A 23682-nucleotide genomic window follows, 5' to 3' on the forward strand; every position below is an offset into this window, starting at 1 on the left:
GGATTTTAAGTATACCGATCCGATCCGATCCAAAAATCCGAAATTTGTTAAAAATTCAATCCGATCCAATCTGAAAATCCAAATCAAATTTTAAATTTCGATTTGGTTCGGATTGAATTTTCGGATTTCAAATATTTTGCTCACTCCTAATTATGCTGGATTGATATATATTTTCAAAGCTATACATTATTTGCTCTTATTTTTTATAATGTGAGAATTTGAAATTGTTACTAGATGAATATGATTTGAATTAAAAATCCTCTAATCGAATTTAATAATTTATAAATTAAGTCCAATAAGACAAGTCGCACAATCAATCATGTGTGATAAACAAAACTTCAAGGCCTCAAATATTTGAACCCATAACAAACAAAGCATATTATTTCATATAAAAAGCAAAGGAATAAATAATTTACATATAAATAAAACAATGATATTTTTGTAATTTGTATAAAAGTAAATATTTTAGTATTTACATATAAAATATAATACTCCTTCCGTCCGTCTCCGAGTCACATTTACATTCTGTATTATTGTATTTAACATTAAAAATATTTTTATATTTGTATAATTTTTTTGTACAAACATTATTTTATTAGTATTATAAGACACCAATAAAAGTATTTTTGTAATTTTTTATTAATTTAGACTACATTTTGATATAATAATTAATATTCAAAGATCAATACGCAAAAAGTAAATAAGACCTTTAAAGTCGAACGAAAATAATATTTATTAAATTAGGAAAAAAATAAAAAAAAACAAAAAATAGTAAAAATAATATTTTAAATTATAACTAGGATAATATTAAATATTTATTAAATATTATTATTTATTTTTTTTTATTATTTATTTATTTTTTTAATAATATGGAAATTCGGACTGTATCCTTTGTATTCGAACAACATTTTAGAGAGTGACTTATGTGATCTGACCTCGGAAACCCCTAAATAAATGTACAGTGAACAATGAATGGATTCTTCGGCATACTTTTTAGAAAGCGTTAACTCGAATAACTGCTACTTTTATTCAAAAAGCTCCCTGACTTCAACTCCCCAAATGAAAGTAGTATGATGATAAAGCTTTCAGGACTCCAACTCCCGGGTCTCGTCAAATTACACCTCTTCTTCTCCAAGCCTCAACTCTCTCTCTTTTTATATATATATATATATATATCTATTTTATCTATATAGATAGAAGAGAAGAGAGAGATTCTGATAAGCTCGGGAAGAAGTTTGAAAATCTTCAGCTCTACGATGCGCCGGCGGACGGAGTCGAGAGCTCTTCTGACGATCGTCGTCTTCCTGATTCTCTGCGGCCTGTCCTATGGTCGCTTCATTTCCGACCAATTCGATATAGTCTCCGATGGATTTTCCGCCTCCAGAGTGCCGGATTTCCTCCGCCTCCCCGCCGCCGAGGAGAACTGTGAGCAGTCGTACGGTTTTTTGCCGTGCACCTCCACCGCACTGGGGAACTTGTTCTTAATTGCGGTATACGGTTACCTAATGTACCTCGCCGCTACGTATCTCTCCACCGGAAGTGAGCTTCTCCTCGAGATTCTCGGCCCTGGAATTGTCGGCGGCCTCTTCCTCCCAATCCTCGGTGCACTTCCGGATGCTATGCTTATTCTAGGTATTCTCTCTCTCTCTCTCTATATATATATATGTATGTATGTATAGATTGATTTATGCATCAATGGATGTTTGGTATGAAATTGGGGATTTTCACTTTGCGTAGGGATCAATTTACCGATTTATGCTTTTGAATTTCAGTGTCCGGTCTTTCTGGAAGCGCAGAAACTGCTCAAAGCCAAGTGTCAGTTGGAATGGGGCTTCTAGCAGGTTCAACAGTTATGCTTCTGACTGCAATTTGGGGAACCTGTATAATCGTTGGCAAGTGTGATGTTGAAAATGGTGTCGCAATCGATTCGAGAGACACAAGAGCCTTTAGTCTAACTGGTTTGTCGTCTCCATTGTCTCTTCCAATTTCTACTCTTAAATTAGTCCTTTCAATGTTGACATTTCGCCCGACACAATCCTCACCGTCTAATCTGATATGTTCCTCCTCCGCCTGATCTACCAAATCTGCTACAGTTCGTCTCAAGGCACTGTAGGTTGAAATAGTTGCATCTCTTTCGATGTGTTGCCAAATTTGAATTCTGCAATCCACGAGAAATCACAGATCTGTTCGTAAACTTCGATAAACATTAACTTGAAAATGAAATCAGTAATTTCAATCACCGAATTTCTCTTTGATTTCTAACTAATGTTTAACATCTTTACCTAATTTCACTTGTCGCTGCAGGCTCCGGAATCACCACAGATGTGTACACAAGCTACGCAGGCGTTATTATGGCGATTTCAGTGATTCCATTCGTAATAGTTCAGTTGCCGCAGATATTGCATTCGAATTCGGGACGGCACTTGGCTGTCTTGATTAGCCTTGTTGTTTCCGTTTCACTTCTCATCTCTTACTGCCTTTACCAGGTACATTACACATCTTCCCAATTTGTTCCATCTTGTTCTTCCACCATCATCTAATTTCCATCCTTTCACAAACTTTCTGCGCAGGTGTTCCAGCCATGGATTCAGAGGAGGCGACTAGCGTACACGAAGCACAAGCACGTCATGTCCGGAATCCTCAAACATTTGAAAAAACACGCACTCGGTAGGCTTTCCAGGGAAGACGGCAGGCCTAATGAAGACGTCCTCAGAGAGTGAGTTTCATTTCATGATTCATCCTAATTCAGCTCCCTTCTGTTATTATCATCGATCATCTCTCTTACATGTACGCTGCAGCCTGTTCGAAGCCATTGACGAAAACAAGGATGGATACCTATCATACTCGGAGCTAAAAGCTCTGATCGTAGGAATTCACTTCAATGAGTTTGATATGGATCCAAATGACGCAGTTGCCAAAGTGCTCAAGGATTTCGACACATCTCAGGACATGGGAATCGATATCGATGAGTTCATTTCCGGAATTGGGGGATGGCTGACTGAGGCCAGGGGTGCTACCACAGTTTCAAATCATGCTGATTCAATGAAGTATATCGATGAATTTCACACGGTATGAACATTTTTCTATGTTCTTCGATACCAATCGAGAAAACACACCCCTGCACATATAACTTAATGTTTTGCTACTCAAGATTTGAATTTATTTATACTCATCAGCAAACAAAGAGGGAACACGATCAGTTGGGAGAACAAAACGACGAGACTGTTGAGGCTGTTGATAATCCCCGTTGGATTTCAACTAAAGCCGGGCTGCTACTGCTGCTTGGAACTGCCATTGCAGCTGCCTTTGCAGACCCGTTGGTTGATGCAGTCGATAACTTCTCCAGCGCCACAAACATCCCGACTTTCTTCATATCCTTCATCGTGCTGCCATTGGCTACCAACTCCAGCGAGGCAGTGTCTGCTATCATATTTGCCAGCAGGAAGAAGATCAGATCTGCTTCCTTGACATTTTCCGAGGTAATATTTTGCAAATTATTTCAATTTCAATCATACAAAGATCTTTTACAATGAACATGAGTAGGCTTCAAGTTTCCATGATCTTGTGGTATCAAAATATAAGGGAAAAAAATGTTAGAACTTTTCGCCTTTTTCATGTGTCACACCCTTTAAATGGTATTCTCTTTTATTTTGGTCCTGTAAGTGTTACTGCATTGATCATTTTAGTCGTATATGATATGCTAGAAGAGAAATATAGTCTTATATTTCATTTGTTGCCGATCTAATAGTCTTGTTAGGCTTATAAAAGATTATTAGAGTGACAAAACAATTAGATATAAATATGTTTGATTACCTTTATATGATATGCTGACCCGCACTATGCTGATTTGATTAGATCAGCATCGGATCTGCAACCATACAAAGATTTATTTCCATGTCATTTACAAGATCAAAATTACACGTTTCAAAAAACACTTGTACTCAGATCTAACTAACATCTTCGTTATCTATCTGTGATTTCAGTTGTATGGCGCGGTGACCATGAACAACGTCCTCTGCCTATCGGTGTTCTTAGCTCTGGTATACATAAGGGGGCTGGTTTGGGACTTCACGTCCGAAGTGTTGGTCATTCTAATCGTGTGTGTCGTGATGGGCGTGTTCGCCAGTGTTCGCACAACTTTCCCTCTTTGGACTTCCCTATTTGCGTTTGCTCTCTACCCCTTGTCCCTCGCCCTCGTCTACGTCCTCGACTATGTCTTTGGTTGGTCTTAATCTTCCTTCTTAGGACAATCCACATTAACCTTATTCACTTTTTACACTGATTTTGAAGAAGATGCAATGCTAATGTGGTATGTGATGTGTATACATACATACATACATTTTTACCTTAGCCTTTTTTGTATGCAAGTTCAAGTTTTGAATGGTTTTATATAATGTGTGGATTAGTACAGTACCCCTTTTGGTCTTGGAACTTTATAGTGTGTGATAATCATAAGCGTTTTATGTGAGATTCAGTCCAAAATTGTGACTCTGTAATTTAGGTGATCTCCTACCTACAAATTTCATTTATATATATTTAACTTTAATAATGTAGTTGTTACCATAATTTTATTCTAACACATTTTATTTTTCACTTAAAAATATTTAAAATAAATAATAGGAAAATAAAAAGAGAGCAATGCAAAAATGTAAGCTATATCAATTTCTCGAGCGCTATTGACTGACGGTGCTCAATTGGAGATGGCTTTATAACATGGGATCTAAACTCATTAGATCCAAAATTGTTGAACTACATTCTTATTGTGCCAAAATTTTGGCATTGATATAATGTAGTGTTTTTATGATATAAGAATCTTGATTCTTAAGTATCTATACCATCAAACCAATTTTGGATGGAATAAACAAGATATGTAAAGTCAAATGATAACCATAGAATATGATTCTAATCGAAATGCATACAGTTGTTTTATGCACCATGGTCTACCTTTAAGTTCGGCTTGAATTATTGATTTATGTAATTGGAAATTTGATTATTGATATAATTTGAGTACATCCGAAACTGTGACCTTTACAGATATCATATCCCCTAAAGTTGTTCCCAATTCAAGATGTGGATGCAAATTGTATTTACATATATCACTAACGTCGATATGATGTAGCATAGTTTATTACCATATATGTATTCATACCTCCACCTATATATATATATATATATGGGTTTTGAATGAATGAAACTTACCCCACAATTTCACTCATCTCTCTCTCAAATTTTTTCTTACACAACATACATTTAATACATAACATATATATATACACATATAATAATTACACATAATCATTACACTTTCATCCGTTACATACACACAACATATATACATATATCATATTATATTATATTATATATATATTATATACAATATATAAAATAGTGGTTAGCGGTAGAGATAATTAATATTTTTATTGGCTATTCCTATAATAATATCACAACACGTTATCAGCACGATTATATATTTAATTTCCACAAGGTAATATTTTATCTTTATTTGTTTATTATGACTAACCTTGCCAAATAGGAATTTCTCCCTCTCCTCGTTTCAGGCCAAAATTATATGACATGGGCTCGTGACGTGAAAGGCATTTAGTATCAATGGGCTTGGAAAATACCATTTCCCGGGATAAAAATTCCCCGAGCCAAGATCGTGCAAAGGCCATGATCTTTTTGTACCATCACATCGATGACGGACTGAAAATGCAGTATGTCACGTTGGTATCCCCACTTGAATTGTGGGAGAGATTGAAAGAAATATACGATCACTTGAGACTGACATTGTTGCCAAGGGCACGAAGCGAATGGCAAAACCTACGGCTTCAGGACTTTAAAACAGTCAAAGAAGATAATTCTGCCATGTTTAAAATAATATTACAGTTGCGCCACTGTGGCGAAAATATATCTGAATCTGATATGATGGAGAAAACTTTCTCCATTTTTCATGCCTCTAACATGGTTTTGCAGCAGCAGTATCGCGAAAGAGGCTTCCAGAAATATTCGGAGCTGATCACCTTTTTTTTGCTGGCCGAACAAAATAACGAATTGCTGTTGAAAAATCACGAATCTCGGCCGACAGGTGCAAATCCATTTTCAGAGGCAAATGCAATACAGCCGGCAAATCTGGTGCGTGGTCGTGGGCAAGTCAGAAATCGTCGAATTGATCACGATCAAAATGATAATCGCAGACAGGGCCAGACAAACACATACAGTCACAATAATTATCAAAACAAACCCCGATATGTGCCAAATCGGCGTTATAATGACAGAAGGCCGTATAGACCTCAACAGAGGTTCAACACCGGGAGAAACAGAAACAATGACGAGGAATGCACCCGGTGTGGAATTAAAGGTCATTGGGCCCATATTTGTCGCACAGTCAGTCATTTGGCTGAACTGTATCGGGCCTCAAAAGAAATGCAGGGAAGAGTTGCTGCCGAAACAAATCATGCTGCCGCGATGACACTTTTGACGATGTTATGAATGAAAATATCACGCACCTAGATAGAGATGATCTACTTGACATAGCTGATGATGTTAAATGATGAAATGTTGTTGTATCTCTTTTGTTATTTTAATGTTTTCTGCCCATTTTTGTTTTTCCCCCCTAATATAAGTCTATTTTAATTATATTACTAATACATGTCTTTTATTATTTTTAAGTTTTTGCAAATATATGGATGCCAAATATTTGAGAGCCCATGAAAATATATGCCTTATCGACAGTGCTACAACTCACAGTATTCTGAAAAACAAATGTTATTTCTCCCACTTGAATATAGGAAATACCACTATTGTTACTATCAGTGGTGCATCGAAAATGATTGAAGGCTCAGGAAAGGCTACTGTATTTCTCCCTAAAGGGACAAAAATGGCAATTCAAAATGCTCTGTTCTTGAGCAAAGCTCGAAGGAATTTACTGAGTTTCAGTGATATTTGGAAAAATGGGTATCACATTGAAATATTGAATGAGGCAGAAAACGAGTATCTATTGATTACTCAGGTTGTGAATGGCAAAAGAATTGTGAGAGAAAAATTGCCATCATTTTCTTCCGGCTTGCATTATTCAAAAGTTAGTGCCGTTGAAATATATCACCTAGTAGACCAAATGGCTGCTAGCGAATTTAAAACTTGGCACGATCGACTTGGGTATCCTATCAATGTAACGCTGAGGCGAATTGTTGAAAATTCAATGGCCACTCATTGAAAAAGAAAAATATTTTGAGTCCGAATGAGTTTGCTTGTGCTGTCTGTACTGTCTGTTCCCAAGGGAATTCTAGAAAGAATTCAGGGTGATATTTGTGGACCAATAGATCCACCGTGTGGACCCTTCAAGTACTTTATGGTACTAATCAACGCGTCAACGCGATGGTCCCACGTATGCCTGTTATCTACTTGCAATCTAGCTTTTGCTAGACTACTCGCACAAATAATTAAATTGCGAGCACAATTTCCAGATCACCCGATAAAGAAAATACATCTAGATAGTGCTTGGGAGCATTCATCACATACATTTGATGATTACTGCATGTCAATTGGGATTACTGTGGAACATCTTGTTCCCCATGTTTATACGCAAAATGGCATCGCTGAATCCTTTATCAAAAGATTGCAATTAATTGCTAGACCATTGTTAATGAGGTTTAAACTTTCCGTATTATGTTGGGGACATGACATATTACATGCAACAACTCTCGCAAAAATAAGGCCGACAAGTTATCACTGTTATTCCCCACTCAATTGTATCTGGAAAAATACCAAATATATCTCACCTGCGAATATGTGGGTGTGCTGTTTATGTGCCAATTGCGCTACCCCAACACATGAAAATGAGACCTAAAAAAAGGTTGGGTATATATGTCGAGTATGAATCACCCTCGATTGCAAAATATCTTGAACCAACAACGGGGATTCATTGAATAAACGATAAGTATTCGACCCTATAGTCCAAACACTTACAAATGTAAAACCTGTTGGCTACAGATGTTTGTGAGAAAAAGAAATGAAAATAATGATATCACAAGATATAAAGCAATTTTTGTCGCCCAGGGTTTTTCCCAGATACCGGGCATTGATTTTGAAGAAACATATTCACCGGTCATGGATGAAATAGCATTCAGGTATCTGATGAGCCTAACAGTACACAATAATCTTGATATGTGATTAATGGATGTGGTTACTGCCTATTTTTACGGGTCCTTAGACAATGATGTCTATATGAAAATCGCAGAAGGAATTAACATACCTGAATCATTCAAATCAAAACCAAAAGAATTATATTCCATCAAATTACAAAAATCTTTGTATGGGCTCAAACAATCAGGCCGAATGTGGTATAATTGTTTCAGCAAAAGGTTAACAAAAGAAGGTTACATAAATGACCATATCTATCCATGTGTTTTCATAAATGGGTCAGAATTTGTAATCATCACTGTATATGTCGATGATCTCAATTTAATTTGAATTCCTGATGAAATCCAGAAAGCTGTTGAATATTTGAAAAAGGAGTTTGAGATTAAAGATTTTGGAAAAACCAAATTTTGTCTTGATTTGCAAATTGAGCACTTAGAAAGTGGAATCCTTATCCACCAATCAAATTATACCAAAAGGGTACTGAAACAATTTCTGATGGATAAGTCACATCCGCTAAGTACCCCAATGATCGTCAGAGCACTCAATCCAACAAAGGATCCATTTAGACCAAAAGAGGAAAATAAAAAAACATTTGGCCCAGAAGTGGCATATATGAGTGTTATAGGCGCATTGATGTATCTTGCTAATAGCACCCGACCTGACATATCAATTGCTGTAAATTTATTGGCAAGATTCAGCTTATCACCTACTCGATGACATTGGAATGAAATTAAGTACATTTTTCGCTATCTTCAAGGAACAATTGATCTCGGGCTATATTACTCGAAATATTCTCGACATGAACTGATTGATTTTTCCTATGTAAGATATTTATTGATCCTCATAAAACCAAGTTTCAAACTGGCTATATATTCACTTGTGGAGATCAATGAAACAAACTTTAACAGCTATTTCTTCAAATCATGCTGAAATATTGACAATACATGATGCTAGTCGAGAATGTGTTTGATTGAGGTCAATGACTCAACATATTCTGAAAATTTGTGGGTTAATACCTGATGATAAGATTCTCCCAACTACATTGTATAAAGATAATACGGCTTGTATAGCCCAACTAAAAGGGGGTTACATTAAAGGAGATAGAACGAAACACATTTTACCAAAAATTTTTTTTACTCATGATCTTCAGCAGAATGGTGAAGTTGATGTGTAGCAAATTCGATTCGATAATAATTTAGCGGATATATTAACCAAGGCATTACCGACTGCTACATTTGAAAAATTGGTAAAGAAAATTGGAATGCGTCGGTTCAGAAATCTCAAATTATGCTCAGATCAAGGAGAGCAAATAAATACAAGAATGTTGTACTCTTTTTCCTTCACTAGAATTTTTTTTCTCGCGGGATTTTTTTATAGTAAGGTTTTAACGAGATACATTCTCATACAAATGCATCCAAGGGGGAGTGTTGTACACGTATTCAAAATATGGATACAAATTGTATTTACACATATCACCAACGTCGATGTGATGTAGCATAGTTTACTACCATATATGTATCCATACCTCCAGCTATATATATGAGTTTTGAATGAAATAAACTTACCCACCATTTCACTCAATCTCTCTTTCAAATTTTCTCCTACACAGCATACATTTAATACATAACATATATACATACACATAATAATTATACATAATCATTACACTTTCATCCGTTACATACACACAACATATATACATATATCATATTATATTATATATTTTATATATATATTATATACGATATATAAAATAGTGGTTAGCAGTAGAGATAATTAATATTTCTACTGGCTATCCCTATAATAATATCACAACACTATTATATATAATCACTAATATATTTATTAACTTTATGTTTTATGTGTTCTATTTATATTTGGTGTTTTTTTTATTTATTATTTAAAACTAAAAATTTTAATGACTAGTCTATACATCTTGAAATGAAAATATATTATTTTTTTAATAAAATATTACATGAATTTATTATTTAAATATATAAAAAAAAAATCAATTTCAACTCAAAATTAAACAACATAATGTATATCAGTATCAACTGTAACACCCTTAGTTAACTCATACTGAAAATGCTACCGCCACACTGCATTATGAGATCGCCACCTCCTACTTCGGGCCCCAAAATACAATATTAAGGCTAAAAAAATATTATATAACAAAATCATTTATGAATATTTACAAAACACACTCCTAAACAAGAGGTTTTTCCAGTTAAAAATTTACATATAATACAATAGATGTAAGTTCACTCACTCAGTCCATCTTTCTATATCCCGAAACGTCCCCTATCCCGGAGGTGCCATGCATACCTGAAATACATATTTTTCTTAAAATCAGTCTAGAATTAAATCCATTTTAAGAACTAACGTGAAATATGTCATTTCATGCCTTTTAAAATAAAGTCTAATTCTCGTCAATCATAAAATACGTGTCATGTCATGTCAATAGTGAAATGAAGCAACAAAGATACTAAACTCGACAACAATGCACATGCACATATATATATACATCCGCCAAAGTGAGCAGCCGGAATAACCTCGACTCCATAATAATAGGCTCACTGCATCTGTCTAAGTGAGCAGTCATAATAACTTCGGCCTTGTAATAACAAGCTCACTGGACCATCATCAATAAATAGCCGGAAAATCATCGGCTCAAGGAAGGACTTGATAAACCCATAATAATATAACGGTCATCCGGTCACTTCCATATACCCACTATACGACTCCCACAATCAATACATGGATAGCCGAACGTTGTCGCTATTAACCACAAGACGCCCCATAGTCTGTGATAGCGAAGATATGACTCCCACTGACTAGCCCTATCCCGTGTAATATAATAGAATCCGTGCAACCTGGAATCACCCAAGGGAAACCCGAAAACTCTACTCCTCCTCGCGCGCCCTAACGGGATCACGTTTAAAGTTTGGCATATGATCCTAAACTACCGGTAGACCTCACTAGTAGCTACTCCAGTGAGTGGAACAACATTGAACACGAATGATTAGACCAAATACGTCTCAACTACCATGGGTCTAATCCATGCGACTAAGTCACCCAGTTGTCCGACTACTATCGTCCACTATCGCCAAAGTGATACGGTACATCGGGGTCGAATATCCTAACCCCATATGATGCCCTCGCCTAGCACTACTGCACATGACGACTAAACGATAGATCCATAAAACATAACCGATAAACTGTACAATATGTGTGCAACATGTCAAATAAGTGAATTTACCGAAAAGGGCTGGTGAGACAGCTCACCTATCCTATTTTTCATAAATTCACCAACGCGATCAAATACATATATCAAATATCATAAACCGTGAATTCTCCCACATGCATACGCACACATATATATATAAATATATACATGCACTGACAAAATGATTCATATAATATCATATTAACATATTAATCAGAATCGCATGCAACAAGCATACCTATTTTTTTTTAATTAGATTTAATTTCTTACTGCTTACCTCTTGTCGACACTCCCTAACTTTTACAATCTCACATAAATCTCTCCCAACGTACACCTGCCATATTATTTACTCAAATCAGATGAACTATATGTTTATTCATAGGAGCTACCTACTTATTCAAAAGCTAATTTTTATAATTAGTTCATTGGGTTTCAAATTTTTATATGTAGTAGAATACGAGATTCTAGCTATAAAACTCTTATACCTCATAATATTTATATCGCGATTATTAAATAAAAATATTTAATGATATGAATAAACAGACATGTGCACTACACTGCCGTTTTCAATTCGGCTTGGATCGATACGAATTTCTCAAAATATAACACTAGGACTACGAATAGGCTATAAACTAAAGAAATTAGTCGATTAAATAGTCAAATAGCCAGTTATGAATTTTTAAAAAAATTATAATTTAATATCCCCAATATCGAAATTCATATTAAAATTTATAATTAAATTCTACGTATAACAATGAATACAATACCGAAATCAATCAAAATCAAACGATTAAATTTTATTTTATTTTTTTCTTCTCCTTTCTTCTTCTATGCCTTCTTCTCCTGCGTCTTCCCCTTCTGCCCACGGTACGGATGAATATATTTGTTTGTATGTGTATATATATATTTTATTATATTATTATTATTATTATTATAAACATTATCTTCATCATCATCACCTTTATTATTATTATTATTATTATTATTATCATTATTATTATTATTATATTATCTTTTTATTTATTTTTATCGATATTTATTCGTTTGACAGTCTTCATAATTATAATTAATATACAAAATATGAATAAAATATATTTCAAAATATTAATTTCTTGATTCTAAAATATTATAAAAAATTTTTTTGCTATAATAATATTATTTTATAAACTTCGAAATCGGAGAATTACATCAACCATCTGCAGAAGTAGAAGTTTGTCCAAATGAGGCTAATTTTCTAATATTTTAAATTAATACAGTTTGTTTATGGTATTGGTTGGAGCTAATCCTCTGTCAATAACATATTTTAATAATATACACAATATATTTTTATTGAGAGTGTTTACAAGCACGGATAAATACTATCTCCATTCCATTTAAATTGTCTCATTTTATTTAAGTAGGAAGTTTTAGATATTGTGTAATTAATAAGTAATTAAAAAATATATTAGTAAAAATAATTATACTTAAATAAAAATAATTATAGATTAAAATTAAGATGACAAAATAGTTTAATTAAAATTAAAAATTAAAAATTAAAAATTTTAAAATGTGATTAAAGTGTATAATTGTTTTTTTTTTTAAAAAGACAAATTATGTATGATAGACGGAAATAGAAATAGTTGACAAATTAAGTTGGACGGATGGAGTAACAATTATAGCGCGACTACATATTGTACTCCCTCAATCCCATTTAATTTAGGCAAAGTTTTATGTATTGTATAATTAGGAAGTAATTGAAATGTGTATTAGTGAAAATAATTATGATTTAATAAATATAATTATATACTCCCTCCTTCCCAGAAAAAATATCTTACTGGGAGTGGACACGAGAATCAATAAATAATAGTATCTAGTTAAAAATGGGTATAAAGTAGAAGGTAAAAGACTAAAATACTCTTAATTTTTAAATGATTTTAAAAAAAGTATATTAGAATAATAATTAAGAGTAGTTTGGAAAAATAAGAATAATTTTGTTATAAAGTAGGACCATGATGACTAAATAAAGAAACAAGACAATTGTTTTAGAACAGAAGAAAATAGAAAAATAAGACAACTCTATTGGGACGGAGGGAGTATTAAGATTAAAATGACTAAATAATTTAATTAAAATAATAAATTATAAATTTTAAAATGTGATTAAAATGTATAATTATATTTTAAAAAATGACAAATTATGCGGAACTGCAAAAATAGAAATAGCGAACAAATTAAGTGGAACGGAGAAAGTAACTTTTCTTTTTCTTGCTGGTATTGTTTAAAATCGACAAATAATACATTTTTTTAGTAAAAAAATAAACTTCCAAAATCATTAAGATTGTCGTCGAAATTATTTGGACATAGAATTTTTTTTAAAAAAAAGTAAAAATAAATTTTTTCTATATAAATTTTTTATTAAATAAAAAATGAAATAAAAATATATAAATTTTTACTCAAAAATGAAATAAAAATAATTTTTTATTTAATAAAAATATATATATATATATTTTATTAATAGAAAAAGTATAAAAATTACTTTATCCCTCACCTATACTTAGCCCATTGGGCTCAAAATTTAAAAAAAATATATTTTATTAAAAAAATAGAAAAAAATTAAAAGATAGTTGAAAATATTTTTGAAAATTTAGTTAATAATTAAAAAAATAAAAAAATTATGATAAAATTAATAGTATTTGTTGTAAATAAGTGTTAATAAAATATAATAATTAAATAATAAATTTTTTACTTTTTCAAATATAATAATGAAATAAATTAATTAATAAAAAAAATAATAATAATAAATTTGACAAACAGAATAAGTACATATTATTTTACAGTATTTTTTTTTTTTAATATCCTTTCAATTATTTTTATAATATATATATATATATATATATTATATACATAATAGCAATAAATAAGAAGGGAAGGGGGAAGGGGTGCTGGAGCCCTCTTCCCCTAGGCATAGATCCGCCAATGCTGCCAACCTTCTTATTTTAGACGTGATTAATAATAATTTTCATATTTAAAGATATTTAGGTCCTGTTTAGTTTATGATTATTATTATTATTTTATTATTATTATTATTTTTAATGAAATTAAAGTTTTACAATAGAATTTATATGTAATATGATTTATTGTTTTATGATTTGAAATCTTATTGTGTGTTTGATTGGTAAAATAATCGGGGATTTATATTTTCTAAATCCACTCTGTTTTGCAGATTTATTGAAAATTTTGAATTTTTTATATTTTAAATGATAGAATTATTCTTCAACAATTTTATTTTATTACGATAAATTAAATTTTACATCTATTTTTTTAACTTCAATAATTTTATTTTATTACGACAAATTAAACTTTACATTTATTTTTTTAACTTAATTTATTTTTTTCGCCAAATTTGGTGTGTTCTAACAAAAAAAGATTTAATATAATTTACAATTAATATTAAAAAATATAATATATATTCATACAAAATATATAATATATAATCTCTATATTAAAAAAATAACAATTTAATATAAAATATTAATTTTTAAACTACTGACATTCTTTCATATATCTAATATAAAAAATACTTTAAATAATAATAATATAATAATAATAATAATAATAATAATATTGTAAATATAAAAATATATACTTTTTCCGGTGCAAGGTTGTCGTTTACTTTTTGCACGTAAATTTTTTAATATTAGTATTATAATGGTTTGTAATGAAAAAGACGAAAATACCCCTATTAGTATTGTGTAATATAAAAATAATGTTATTTGTGTAATATAGTGTAAGTTGGAAGAGTATTTATTGTATTAGGTAGGTAGTACAATTACTAAATTAGGAAATGATAACCTTGTTTTGGGACGGACGAAAATGAAAAATGGTAACCTTTGAATGAGACGGAGGGAGTATATATAAAAATAGTTATTGTATAATACAAGTAACTATAGGTTAAAACTAAAATAAATAATAAAAAAACTTAATTAAGATTTAAAAAAAAATTATAAATTATAAAATTTAAAATGCAATTAAAATACATAATTATTTTCTAAAAAATAAAAAAATAAATTATCTGGAATAAAAATAAATAAAAAATACGAATGTAAAACGTTGAGAGAAGTATAAATGGAAATTTCTTTGTATATATGAACTTTTTTATTTTTAGTCAAATTGAAATTATTATGTTGCTACCATGACACAAAAATGGATCTATATATACTTACAAAATAAAAATTTGAACCAACTCGCCAATACAACTCATTCTTCGTTGTCATCACTAATTAACTAAATCTTAACTTTACCAAATAAAAATAAAAAAACTTACCAAATATTACTAGGAAATTAAATGGGGGCAAAAAAAATCTGTTGAATTATCAATAACTTTTTTTTTTTTTTTTTGAAAAAATTATTTTTGGTCCTCGTATAACCAAAATTCATCAATTTTGATTCCAATATAAAAATCTTATCAATTTTGGTCTCAATATAACTGAACTGTTGTCTGTTGCAAACTTTACGAAGAATTTACACAATCTTGCAAGTCCACGGAGACAAAAAATGATGAATTTTAATTATATTGAAACAAAAAATGATAAATTTTGATTATATTAAAACCAAAATTGATAGAATTTTTATATTGAGACCAAAAATTAATAAATTTTAATTATATTGGGACAAAAAATAATTTGCTTCCCAGCCCAAGTTTTTTCAGCTTCTATATACGAATAATTAAATTATATGATTAATTAATAACCTACGATGGGCAGCCCTACTTTTCTCAGAGACTATCATAAGCCCAATTATGCCATTTTAAATTTAAAATAATAGGAATCAGATAATACAGAGTCATCGGTTTACAATGCATAATACAGAGTCATCGGTTTACAATGCATGGCAGCGCAAGCTAACAACAATTCCCTTTATAACACACTAATCTTAATCTTCTCACACCTATTCATCATTATCTTCATCGCTGCCTTCGCTACCATCACTTAGTTCCTCGTCTTGATCTGTTTCTTCACGACCATCACCTCCTTCTTCGTCGTTCTCGTCCGATTTCTTGTTCTTGCTCGGTGCATTATTTCCTAAATTAAAATAAGATGAAAGTGCGTGAAATGGAGTTCATTTAATGCAAATACATCCGTAAAAATGAGATGAATAACTGAGACATAATGTGTGATGCAAACAATTAAACTGAAAATGAAACTGGATATGGGTGGGAAACTTGGTAAGCTATAACACCAAGGGAACCATCTAGGCTTCTAGTACATTTTCATTTATAACGAGGGCACGAATAAACACACAGGGGCATGTTTAATTGTTTGCTAAATGGAATTGGGTCGGGTGAGATTATTTAGCAAACACACCAAGTATAATAATAATTGCTAGTAGCAGATTTTATACTTGACTTGTCATCCAAACATGCATCCACATAAAACAGGAACTAGTCTTTCAAAAAATTGAATTTTAACTAAGCCAAAGCAAAAACTGTATTTACCGAATGCATCGAATATGATTCCTCCACAGCACAATCCTTCCTCAACTTTTACCAACTGAAGTGTCATTCTAGGTCCAACTTCTTGAAGTTTGACAGCACTCTTACTTGATGCCTTATTAACTCTTCCAAGATCCATTGGTAGACTTACAGTTGCTGCTTCATCGTCCACTTCACTTTCTGATCCATAACCAGCCCTAAAATATGAAATTATGGAAGCCACCAAAACATTAGGAACATAATGGAACATACCGATAGGAATGATAAGAAGCATTAGACTCATAAGATACTAAGGCCCGAAAGACTTGCCAACTACATCTACCTTACTTATGATAGCCTAAGAAGAGAATTACATGCTAGCAATACAAGCTCATGACTAATAACCTCAACATCTACTTGATTGCATATCGTAACTCCATAAACAATTTTACATTTTAGTTCATTGGAAACAGGAGAGGATGGAGGTTAATCAAGAAATACACCCGTTGTAATACAGGCTTCCAATATAATGTCTCATAGATAAAAGATATCAGAACAAAATGAAAAACTATAGCTCCCATGACCCAGTGATTCTTATGCTAAATATTCAAATGCATGCAAGTGTGATGTAAAGAGCTCAGGGCTTAGAGAGAGTACTTTGTTAAATAATCACTGACATCCTGAAGAGTTCTCAAATCAGGGGCCAGATGGCTCTGTACAAATTTTCTTATTCGTCGTGACACCCCAACCGGTTGTAATCTGATTGAATAGTGCCGGAAATCTATATGTTTGGTGTCTTTGTTGTAATTTAGCAGCACAATTCTTTGGCATGAAGAAAGCTTGACCTGAAACAAGTCCAACAATATGATGCGGTCCACTAGGCATGCAAAGCTCCTGACGCTAGGTTTCAAGACTTACAGTGTTTATATCAATGGCAGGAAACATGTTCTGAAACATTATAGTTGTAAGCCTAAGATGCTGCTCCCCAGTCCCGAAACCAGAAAGGACAATCTACAAATTAACTCACAAACTTCAGCATTCATATTTAGTGTAATAATTAAAGTGGCTAAAACAACGCATTAAACAGAATAGTTGCAGCAGCTAAAGCCAATCCAAACATTTGTAAAACACTCAGAATTTGAAGAAGGCATAAACCAGCCATTACCAAAGGCGGGTTATCAAAAAGATCTTTATGACTTCTCGGACGCAATTGAGACTTGACAACATCAGCAACCAACGAATACTCAAGAATTTTGAAGGTTAGAGTTGGGCCCTGTGGTGTTCTACCAACCCTCAAGTACGGCGCAGAATCAGTTTTCGATAAAATCAGGAAGTGTGTAACACCCATTGGGCCTGCCACGTTCAAAAAATCTTTGAGATTGTTCCTCTTTTTTTCCTACAAATAAAAGCAAATTCAGGCATTGGGAAAGGTTAATGCACAATCTAAATCTAAGTAGATGCGTCAACTGAGGACTGGTAAACAATCCAAATTTATAGTAAGTTTTTAATATCAATTGAATCATGTGGAGAGCAATACAGTCCAGAGAAACAAACAATTAAAAGAAGAAGAAGAAGGAGGAGAAAGAAAGCATGCGACAAATACTCACCTTGAGGTTGAGAGCCGTGAATGGAAGCATCAATTTTCTTAAATCCATCTGCAATTTTCGAAGAACGTCGGGTAACTTTCCCCGAGAAAACACAAAACTCTTCGGGATCTTGTCCCCGGTTACATGGTCTACGATCGGTTGTTTCTTTATAGTAGGTTTAACAAACGGTTTCCTCTTCTTCTGCATCAACAAACAATTCAGAAAACAGCAAACCGAAAAAACGAATCTCATTCCTCAACTTGCGACAGACAAAATACAAAACAATGAGAAAACATGCGCTCTCGTTAACAACTTCACACTTACATTCCGAAAGCGAGGCATCTTCCTATAGAAGAACTACAATTCCGTAGCTTGAAATCTCAATCTAATCGAAGCTCCTGAGAAATCAACAGCAGACGCCCTCACAGTAGGAAACGACGACAGAGCAGAGCCTAGGGTTTCTGTTATTGAAACAATAAGTTCAAAATAATTCGGCGGCCATACTCCTCTTAGATTTACGCTTCTTAAACCATATTTTGGGCTCCAGACAGGCCCAATACCAAAGCAATTGGGCCAAATTGATCCAATCCAATAAAAATAACATTAGAGCTTTAAATTGAATTTTGTAAAAGTGTTTTATTGTAATTAATAATCATTTATGGTGAAAATATGGTTGGTGCTATTAAATATTTAATATTCGCATTCCCAATGCGTAAAGCTTAATCTAAATTAATTGTTCTATAAATTAAATAATACTGCTGGCGTGTAGATATGAAAATTTAGATTAATAAGTAATTAAGAAATATATTAATAAAAATAATTATAAATTAAAATTAAAATAACTAAATAATTTAATTAAGATTAAAAAAATTATAAAATATAATTTTAAAATTTAATCTAAACTTCATGCTTGATTCAAATAAAAGGAATTGAAAAGAGAAGAAAGGAAAATGACAAAACAAAAGGTTTGGTTAGAAGGAAAACTTTCTTCTTTCCACCCAAACAAAAGCTTCCATCCATTTTTGGGTGAAAAGCTATCTCCTTCCTTCCCTTTCTTTTATTTCATTTATTTTTTCCTTTCACGCCCTTCTCCTTTAAACTTCCAAACTAGCCTAGTGACAAAGCTTGAACATTTTTGCTGGTCATATTTTCATATAAAAAAGAAAGGAAAAAGAAAAAGCTTATAACCCCAATAGCTTTTATTCAAATTTCAAATAAGTTTTTATCTCTTCCATATAAATTCAATAGTCTCCTAATTATTCAATAATTACATTACAAGAGTTTTCACTTATAAATAATACCGATGCCCTACATGCAGATGCTTCTTTTTCGCTTCTAATAGGAATACAAAAAGTAAAATGGTTATATATATGTTTATATATTGAAAAGGTTGTGGATAGATTGATAAGTTTTTTTAAAAAAAGCGTTGTGGGAAATTTCTAAGAACTTTTTCTTTTTAGAGCAGTTCTAAACAGGAGGGACAATTCAGGTCTTTACCGAAAACATATCAAATTGCAGTTAAAACACTCCCTTACTTTATAACCTAACAATTAAACTATGAATCTCGGCCATACCTTATCACACGATCCCATAAATTTATACATTATAAGTTAATTAGAAAAATTAACAAGAAATATATATATACTCTGAACCATATAATCTTGTTTAGTTTTGGCAAAATTAAACACTGTTTCATAAACTAAAAACTTAGATCCAAACAAAGAGGGGATTCATTTAAAGAAGAAGCTTGAAATTAAAACAAAACCACAAGATCGTATTATTCATCCAATAAAAACAGAGATTAATATGACAATCCCTTGCACATGAAACATACGAATTTGCTAACAACTACGATTCCATCCCTTTCCAGGAAATCGAGAGAGACACTTACCCGAGAGTGGGCTTCTCCTTAGAGCTGCAATCAGAAACACATAAAAAACGAAAATTAGTGAATCTAAAGGCAAACCAATCCAGATCGAGGGAAATATATTCATCGCCAAAACGAGCGAAACATAATACATAATAATAAACTAAAAAAACCCTCCTTGGACACACCAATCCCTTTACAAGAAATCGCACAAAAAGAACCGATCAAAATCGAATTTCCGAATCGATACAGAAATACCAACACACAAATAAAATTCTCCAATTACAAATCTAAACAAAACCAGAAAACAGCAGATCTGAGTCCAAAAAGCGCAGAAATTGAAAAGAAAAGGCAGAGGAACATAAAATCGAATACAAAAATTAAAGAATCGTTATCGCTTACCTCATAAACCGCTTTTAGGGGGATCGAAATGAAGGCAGAGTCCGAAGAGACTCGCGCGACTGGAAAAAGGGGAAAAGGGGGCGGAGAGGGGCGGATGGGTGCAAACTGAATGGAGGAATATCGGAGAAGGGTTTTTATATATATGAGGAAAAATATGAATGTATAATGGAACCGTTCAGAAAAGAAAGGGAGACTACATGTGAAGCCATGGGACACGTGTCGGAATATGGGCTATCAGTACGTACTTATTGCGATCTGATCCTCGTGTGGGCTCCACTTTTAATTGCCGATTAAATAAAGGTAAAAAAAAAATTATATAAAAAACTAGTGTGATCAATTTATTAAAAAAAAAATGAAACAATATTACTCGTCCTATTTATATAATACAAATAAATAAAATAGATATATTTATTTTAACATTAATTTTATAAAAATGAGTTTTTTTAATATGGATAAAAATATTTGCTTATTAATTAAATATAAAAATAAAGAAATTTTAAGTGGAAAGATAAGTAAGAGCAAATAGAGTACTCTTTATTACCATAGCTTATCACCTGCGACAAGACAATCTCGAAGAAGCTGAAGAAAAAAACTCACGCAATGACTCTTTTCTTAAGGTAAAAAAAATCAATGGGATTGGAAGAGGATTTCGTGCCGAGAAAGGCCTTGGCAAGCCATTTTTCTCATCTTTTTCCTCTTTCTTCATCTACCTTCTCTCTCATCGTCTGATTTTTTGCAAGGAAATATTGGCAGATACCTTCATCCGTACTTTTCATCAAAACTAATTTAGAGATTAATTTTAAGGGACATTTTGATTTATATTCCTCTGACCTATAACACATTTAAATTCAGTCCATCTTTAAATTACTTTATAATATAACGAATATTGTATGTACTCATGTTATTTTAGTATAAACCTACATTATCTAATTACATACTATAAAATTATCCGTCTGTATAAAGAAAATATTAAGTCATGTACCTAAAAATTTTATATATGTACTGAAATAAGTTAAAGTAAATTAAACTAAAAAACAAAATAAAACTCTATTAAAACCCACCATCCGAATTGTGGCTTGGTTATTTATTCGAAACTCATCATCTCCCACGTTGCCCCTCTTCGTCGAAACTCCCTGCTAAAGTAATAATCATTGAGCCTCCTTGCAGAAAGTTTCGTCGCCGTCGGAAGTCTCCACTCACTGGCCATAGCTCCATTCTCGTTCGAGATGTGAAAAAAACCTCCACTTCAAAACATAGTTTGAAAAGAGCAAGTTAAAGTTTATGATTTTTGTATGATTAAGTTTTTGAGTTCATGTTGTACTTAGATTTATTTTATTTTTGTGCGTCGGTTGAATTTGTACAAGTTTCGGTAATGAGTCATTTTACTTTAACATTGTATCGAGTCGAATATGAGTTATTTTGATGTATTTGAAATTATAAATGATCTTGTTGTCTTTAGAAGTACCTTCATGTGTATTTTTCTAAGTTTATATTTATAGTAAAATAATTAAAACATGAGGCGGATGGTGCTTCTTGTTTTTTTTTCAAATACCATAGGCAAATTGTATCTTTTCGGAAGATTTTCTAAGTACAAAGGTATTGGGTGATGTCTCTGTCATGGGATTGGTTATAGATGTATCCAGTTTTATTGATTAGTAAAAATTTTGTTTGTTCTTTATATTGTTTACGAGTGTCTCCCATTGTCTTTGGAGTGACTTGATTGTTAATTAATATGTCTCAAATAGAATATTACTTACCTTCGTAGTTATGCCATAAACTTGTGTTTGTGTTGGGTATACTCATAAACACATATTTTTGTTTGAAATGATGACAGATAAAAAAAAAATACAAAGAACGTATCTCCAGATTTTCTATACATTTCTTCTATACTAAGATGGTTAAATTTAAAGTTGGAATGAACAACAAACAACTGAAAGCTTTGCAACTCACACCGTTTGGTTATGTGGAGGAGTTTTTATAAATGGCGAAGTAAAGAGACCGTTACAGATGTCAATGTGAGAGTTTCGATTGTGGGCTACTTGTGTACACGTACATTGAGAGTTACGCTTTAGATTATCCACCAGGCAGCTGGGTGTTCGAATTCGATGATGTCAAGGCTTGTTGGACTAAAATTTCTGCAAGAATTTTAGCAGTGGCACCATAGGGTCTTTCTAATTCAATTTGAATGTTTGGAATGTGATTTGTTACAATCAGATTGATGAATAACTTAGATTTATGGTCAGGTAGAGGGTACTTAGCCGTTTGTATTATTTTCTAAACTAACGCATGATATTTTAAGAGATTGTTTATATGTACTTACAATATAGTCATTTATACGTCTGTATACATGATAGGTAATCCAAATTTTCTAATATATATCTCTGTATATTACTTGGACACCCAAATCACATGCAAAAATGTACTAGAAGAGAACATGTACCAAAAAAATTAAATAATATACTTCAGTTGGATAAATTCTAGAATTGGATGTCGACAAAACCCTAAGCGAATACCATATACCCCAAATGATGATATTTGTACCTTTATTTCGAATTTATATACCTCTGAACTAATCCACTCGTACGAAGGAATATGATCTCTAAGTAGCTTTATCCGCAATCGACATACAGTCAGAAGATGTGTACTCACCAAATTGTTTTGAAGCTCCGATGGACCGATGACAAATCCACATTAATAATATGTTCCCTACAATATGAGAAAGACCAATATGTTTCACTAATAATATTTTCGATCCATTCCAGTTTATTTACTTTCGTTTGGTGTTACTTCTCACTCTCAGAAATGCTTAGATGGAAAATCATGTTACAAAGAACGTATGAGGTCATCAGTTATGCAGTGACTTCAATATATCTATTACCATGGGTCACCTCAACATATTTTATTTCATATCTATTATAAGTGACATTCTTCATCCACTATTGAATGTATGGATAGGTTCTTTGTATGTCGTCTCGGAAGTATTTCTTACTGCACACTCACTGTCCAAAAAGTGGAT

General features: G+C 32.2%; 3 protein-coding genes and 1 long non-coding RNA gene across 5 annotated transcripts in view; 2 read left to right on the forward strand and 2 right to left on the reverse strand.

Moving 5' to 3' along the window:
- The window catches only part of LOC127243868 (uncharacterized), a 51848-nt gene extending 31979 nt beyond the window's left edge, over positions 1-19869 (forward strand). Inside the window, exon 2 of the long non-coding RNA XR_007837041.1 lies at positions 19822-19869. This is a non-coding gene — a long non-coding RNA (uncharacterized LOC127243868). The remainder of the gene's footprint in view (positions 1-19821) is intronic.
- The window catches only part of LOC127243865 (uncharacterized), a 56610-nt gene extending 35799 nt beyond the window's left edge, over positions 1-20811 (reverse strand). The window contains exon 1 of the mRNA XM_051264084.1: positions 20667-20811. Coding sequence (XP_051120041.1) covers positions 20667-20671 — 5 coding nt within the window. The 5' untranslated portion in view covers positions 20672-20811. The remainder of the gene's footprint in view (positions 1-20666) is intronic.
- LOC127243864 (sodium/calcium exchanger NCL-like) lies at positions 1189-4491 on the forward strand. The gene is made up of 7 exons (XM_051264081.1): positions 1189-1632; positions 1773-1958; positions 2305-2486; positions 2571-2716; positions 2799-3069; positions 3177-3479; positions 3984-4491. The coding sequence occupies exons 1-7, from the start codon at positions 1257-1259 to the stop codon at positions 4230-4232; spliced, it is 1713 nt and encodes a 570-aa protein (XP_051120038.1). The 5' UTR covers positions 1189-1256; the 3' UTR covers positions 4233-4491.
- On the reverse strand, positions 16129-20781 carry LOC127243866 (peter Pan-like protein). Of its 2 annotated transcripts, XM_051264085.1 has the most exons (9): positions 20667-20781; positions 20289-20312; positions 18722-18858; positions 18419-18598; positions 17977-18207; positions 17730-17822; positions 17469-17656; positions 16836-17029; positions 16129-16422 (listed from the first exon to the last, which is right to left on the reverse strand). In XM_051264085.1, exons 3-9 carry the CDS (start codon positions 18737-18739, stop codon positions 16289-16291), a joined length of 1038 nt encoding a protein of 345 aa, XP_051120042.1. In that variant the 5' UTR covers positions 18740-18858; positions 20289-20312; positions 20667-20781; the 3' UTR covers positions 16129-16288. The 2 variants fall into 2 exon arrangements, with proteins under 2 accessions (XP_051120042.1, XP_051120043.1); XM_051264086.1 differs by lacking the exon at positions 20667-20781 and having other exon boundaries at positions 18722-18795.
- Positions 20812-23682: the final 2871 nt, after the last annotated feature.

The sequence above is a fragment of the Andrographis paniculata genome, unplaced genomic scaffold, assembly GCF_009805555.1.
Source record: "Andrographis paniculata isolate CXL003 unplaced genomic scaffold, ASM980555v1 Contig98END, whole genome shotgun sequence".
Classification (NCBI taxonomy): domain Eukaryota; kingdom Viridiplantae; phylum Streptophyta; class Magnoliopsida; order Lamiales; family Acanthaceae; genus Andrographis; species Andrographis paniculata.

Bases quoted from the DNA above. Each gene is read 5' to 3' on its own strand.
- LOC127243864 (XM_051264081.1), top strand. From the start codon at position 1,257: ATGCGCCGGCGGACGGAGTCGAGAGCTCTTCTGACGATCGTCGTCTTC. The intron at 2,717-2,798 runs GTGAGTTTCATT...TGTACGCTGCAG, and splicing joins AATGAAGACGTCCTCAGAGA to CCTGTTCGAAGCCATTGACG. The intron at 3,480-3,983 runs GTAATATTTTGC...CTGTGATTTCAG, and splicing joins CTTCCTTGACATTTTCCGAG to TTGTATGGCGCGGTGACCAT.
- LOC127243866 (XM_051264085.1), bottom strand. The intron at 17,657-17,729 runs GTAAGTCTTGAA...GACTTGTTTCAG, and splicing joins CTGCCATTGATATAAACACT to GTCAAGCTTTCTTCATGCCA. The intron at 17,030-17,468 runs GTACTCTCTCTA...TTCATATTTTAG, and splicing joins GTCAGTGATTATTTAACAAA to GGCTGGTTATGGATCAGAAA.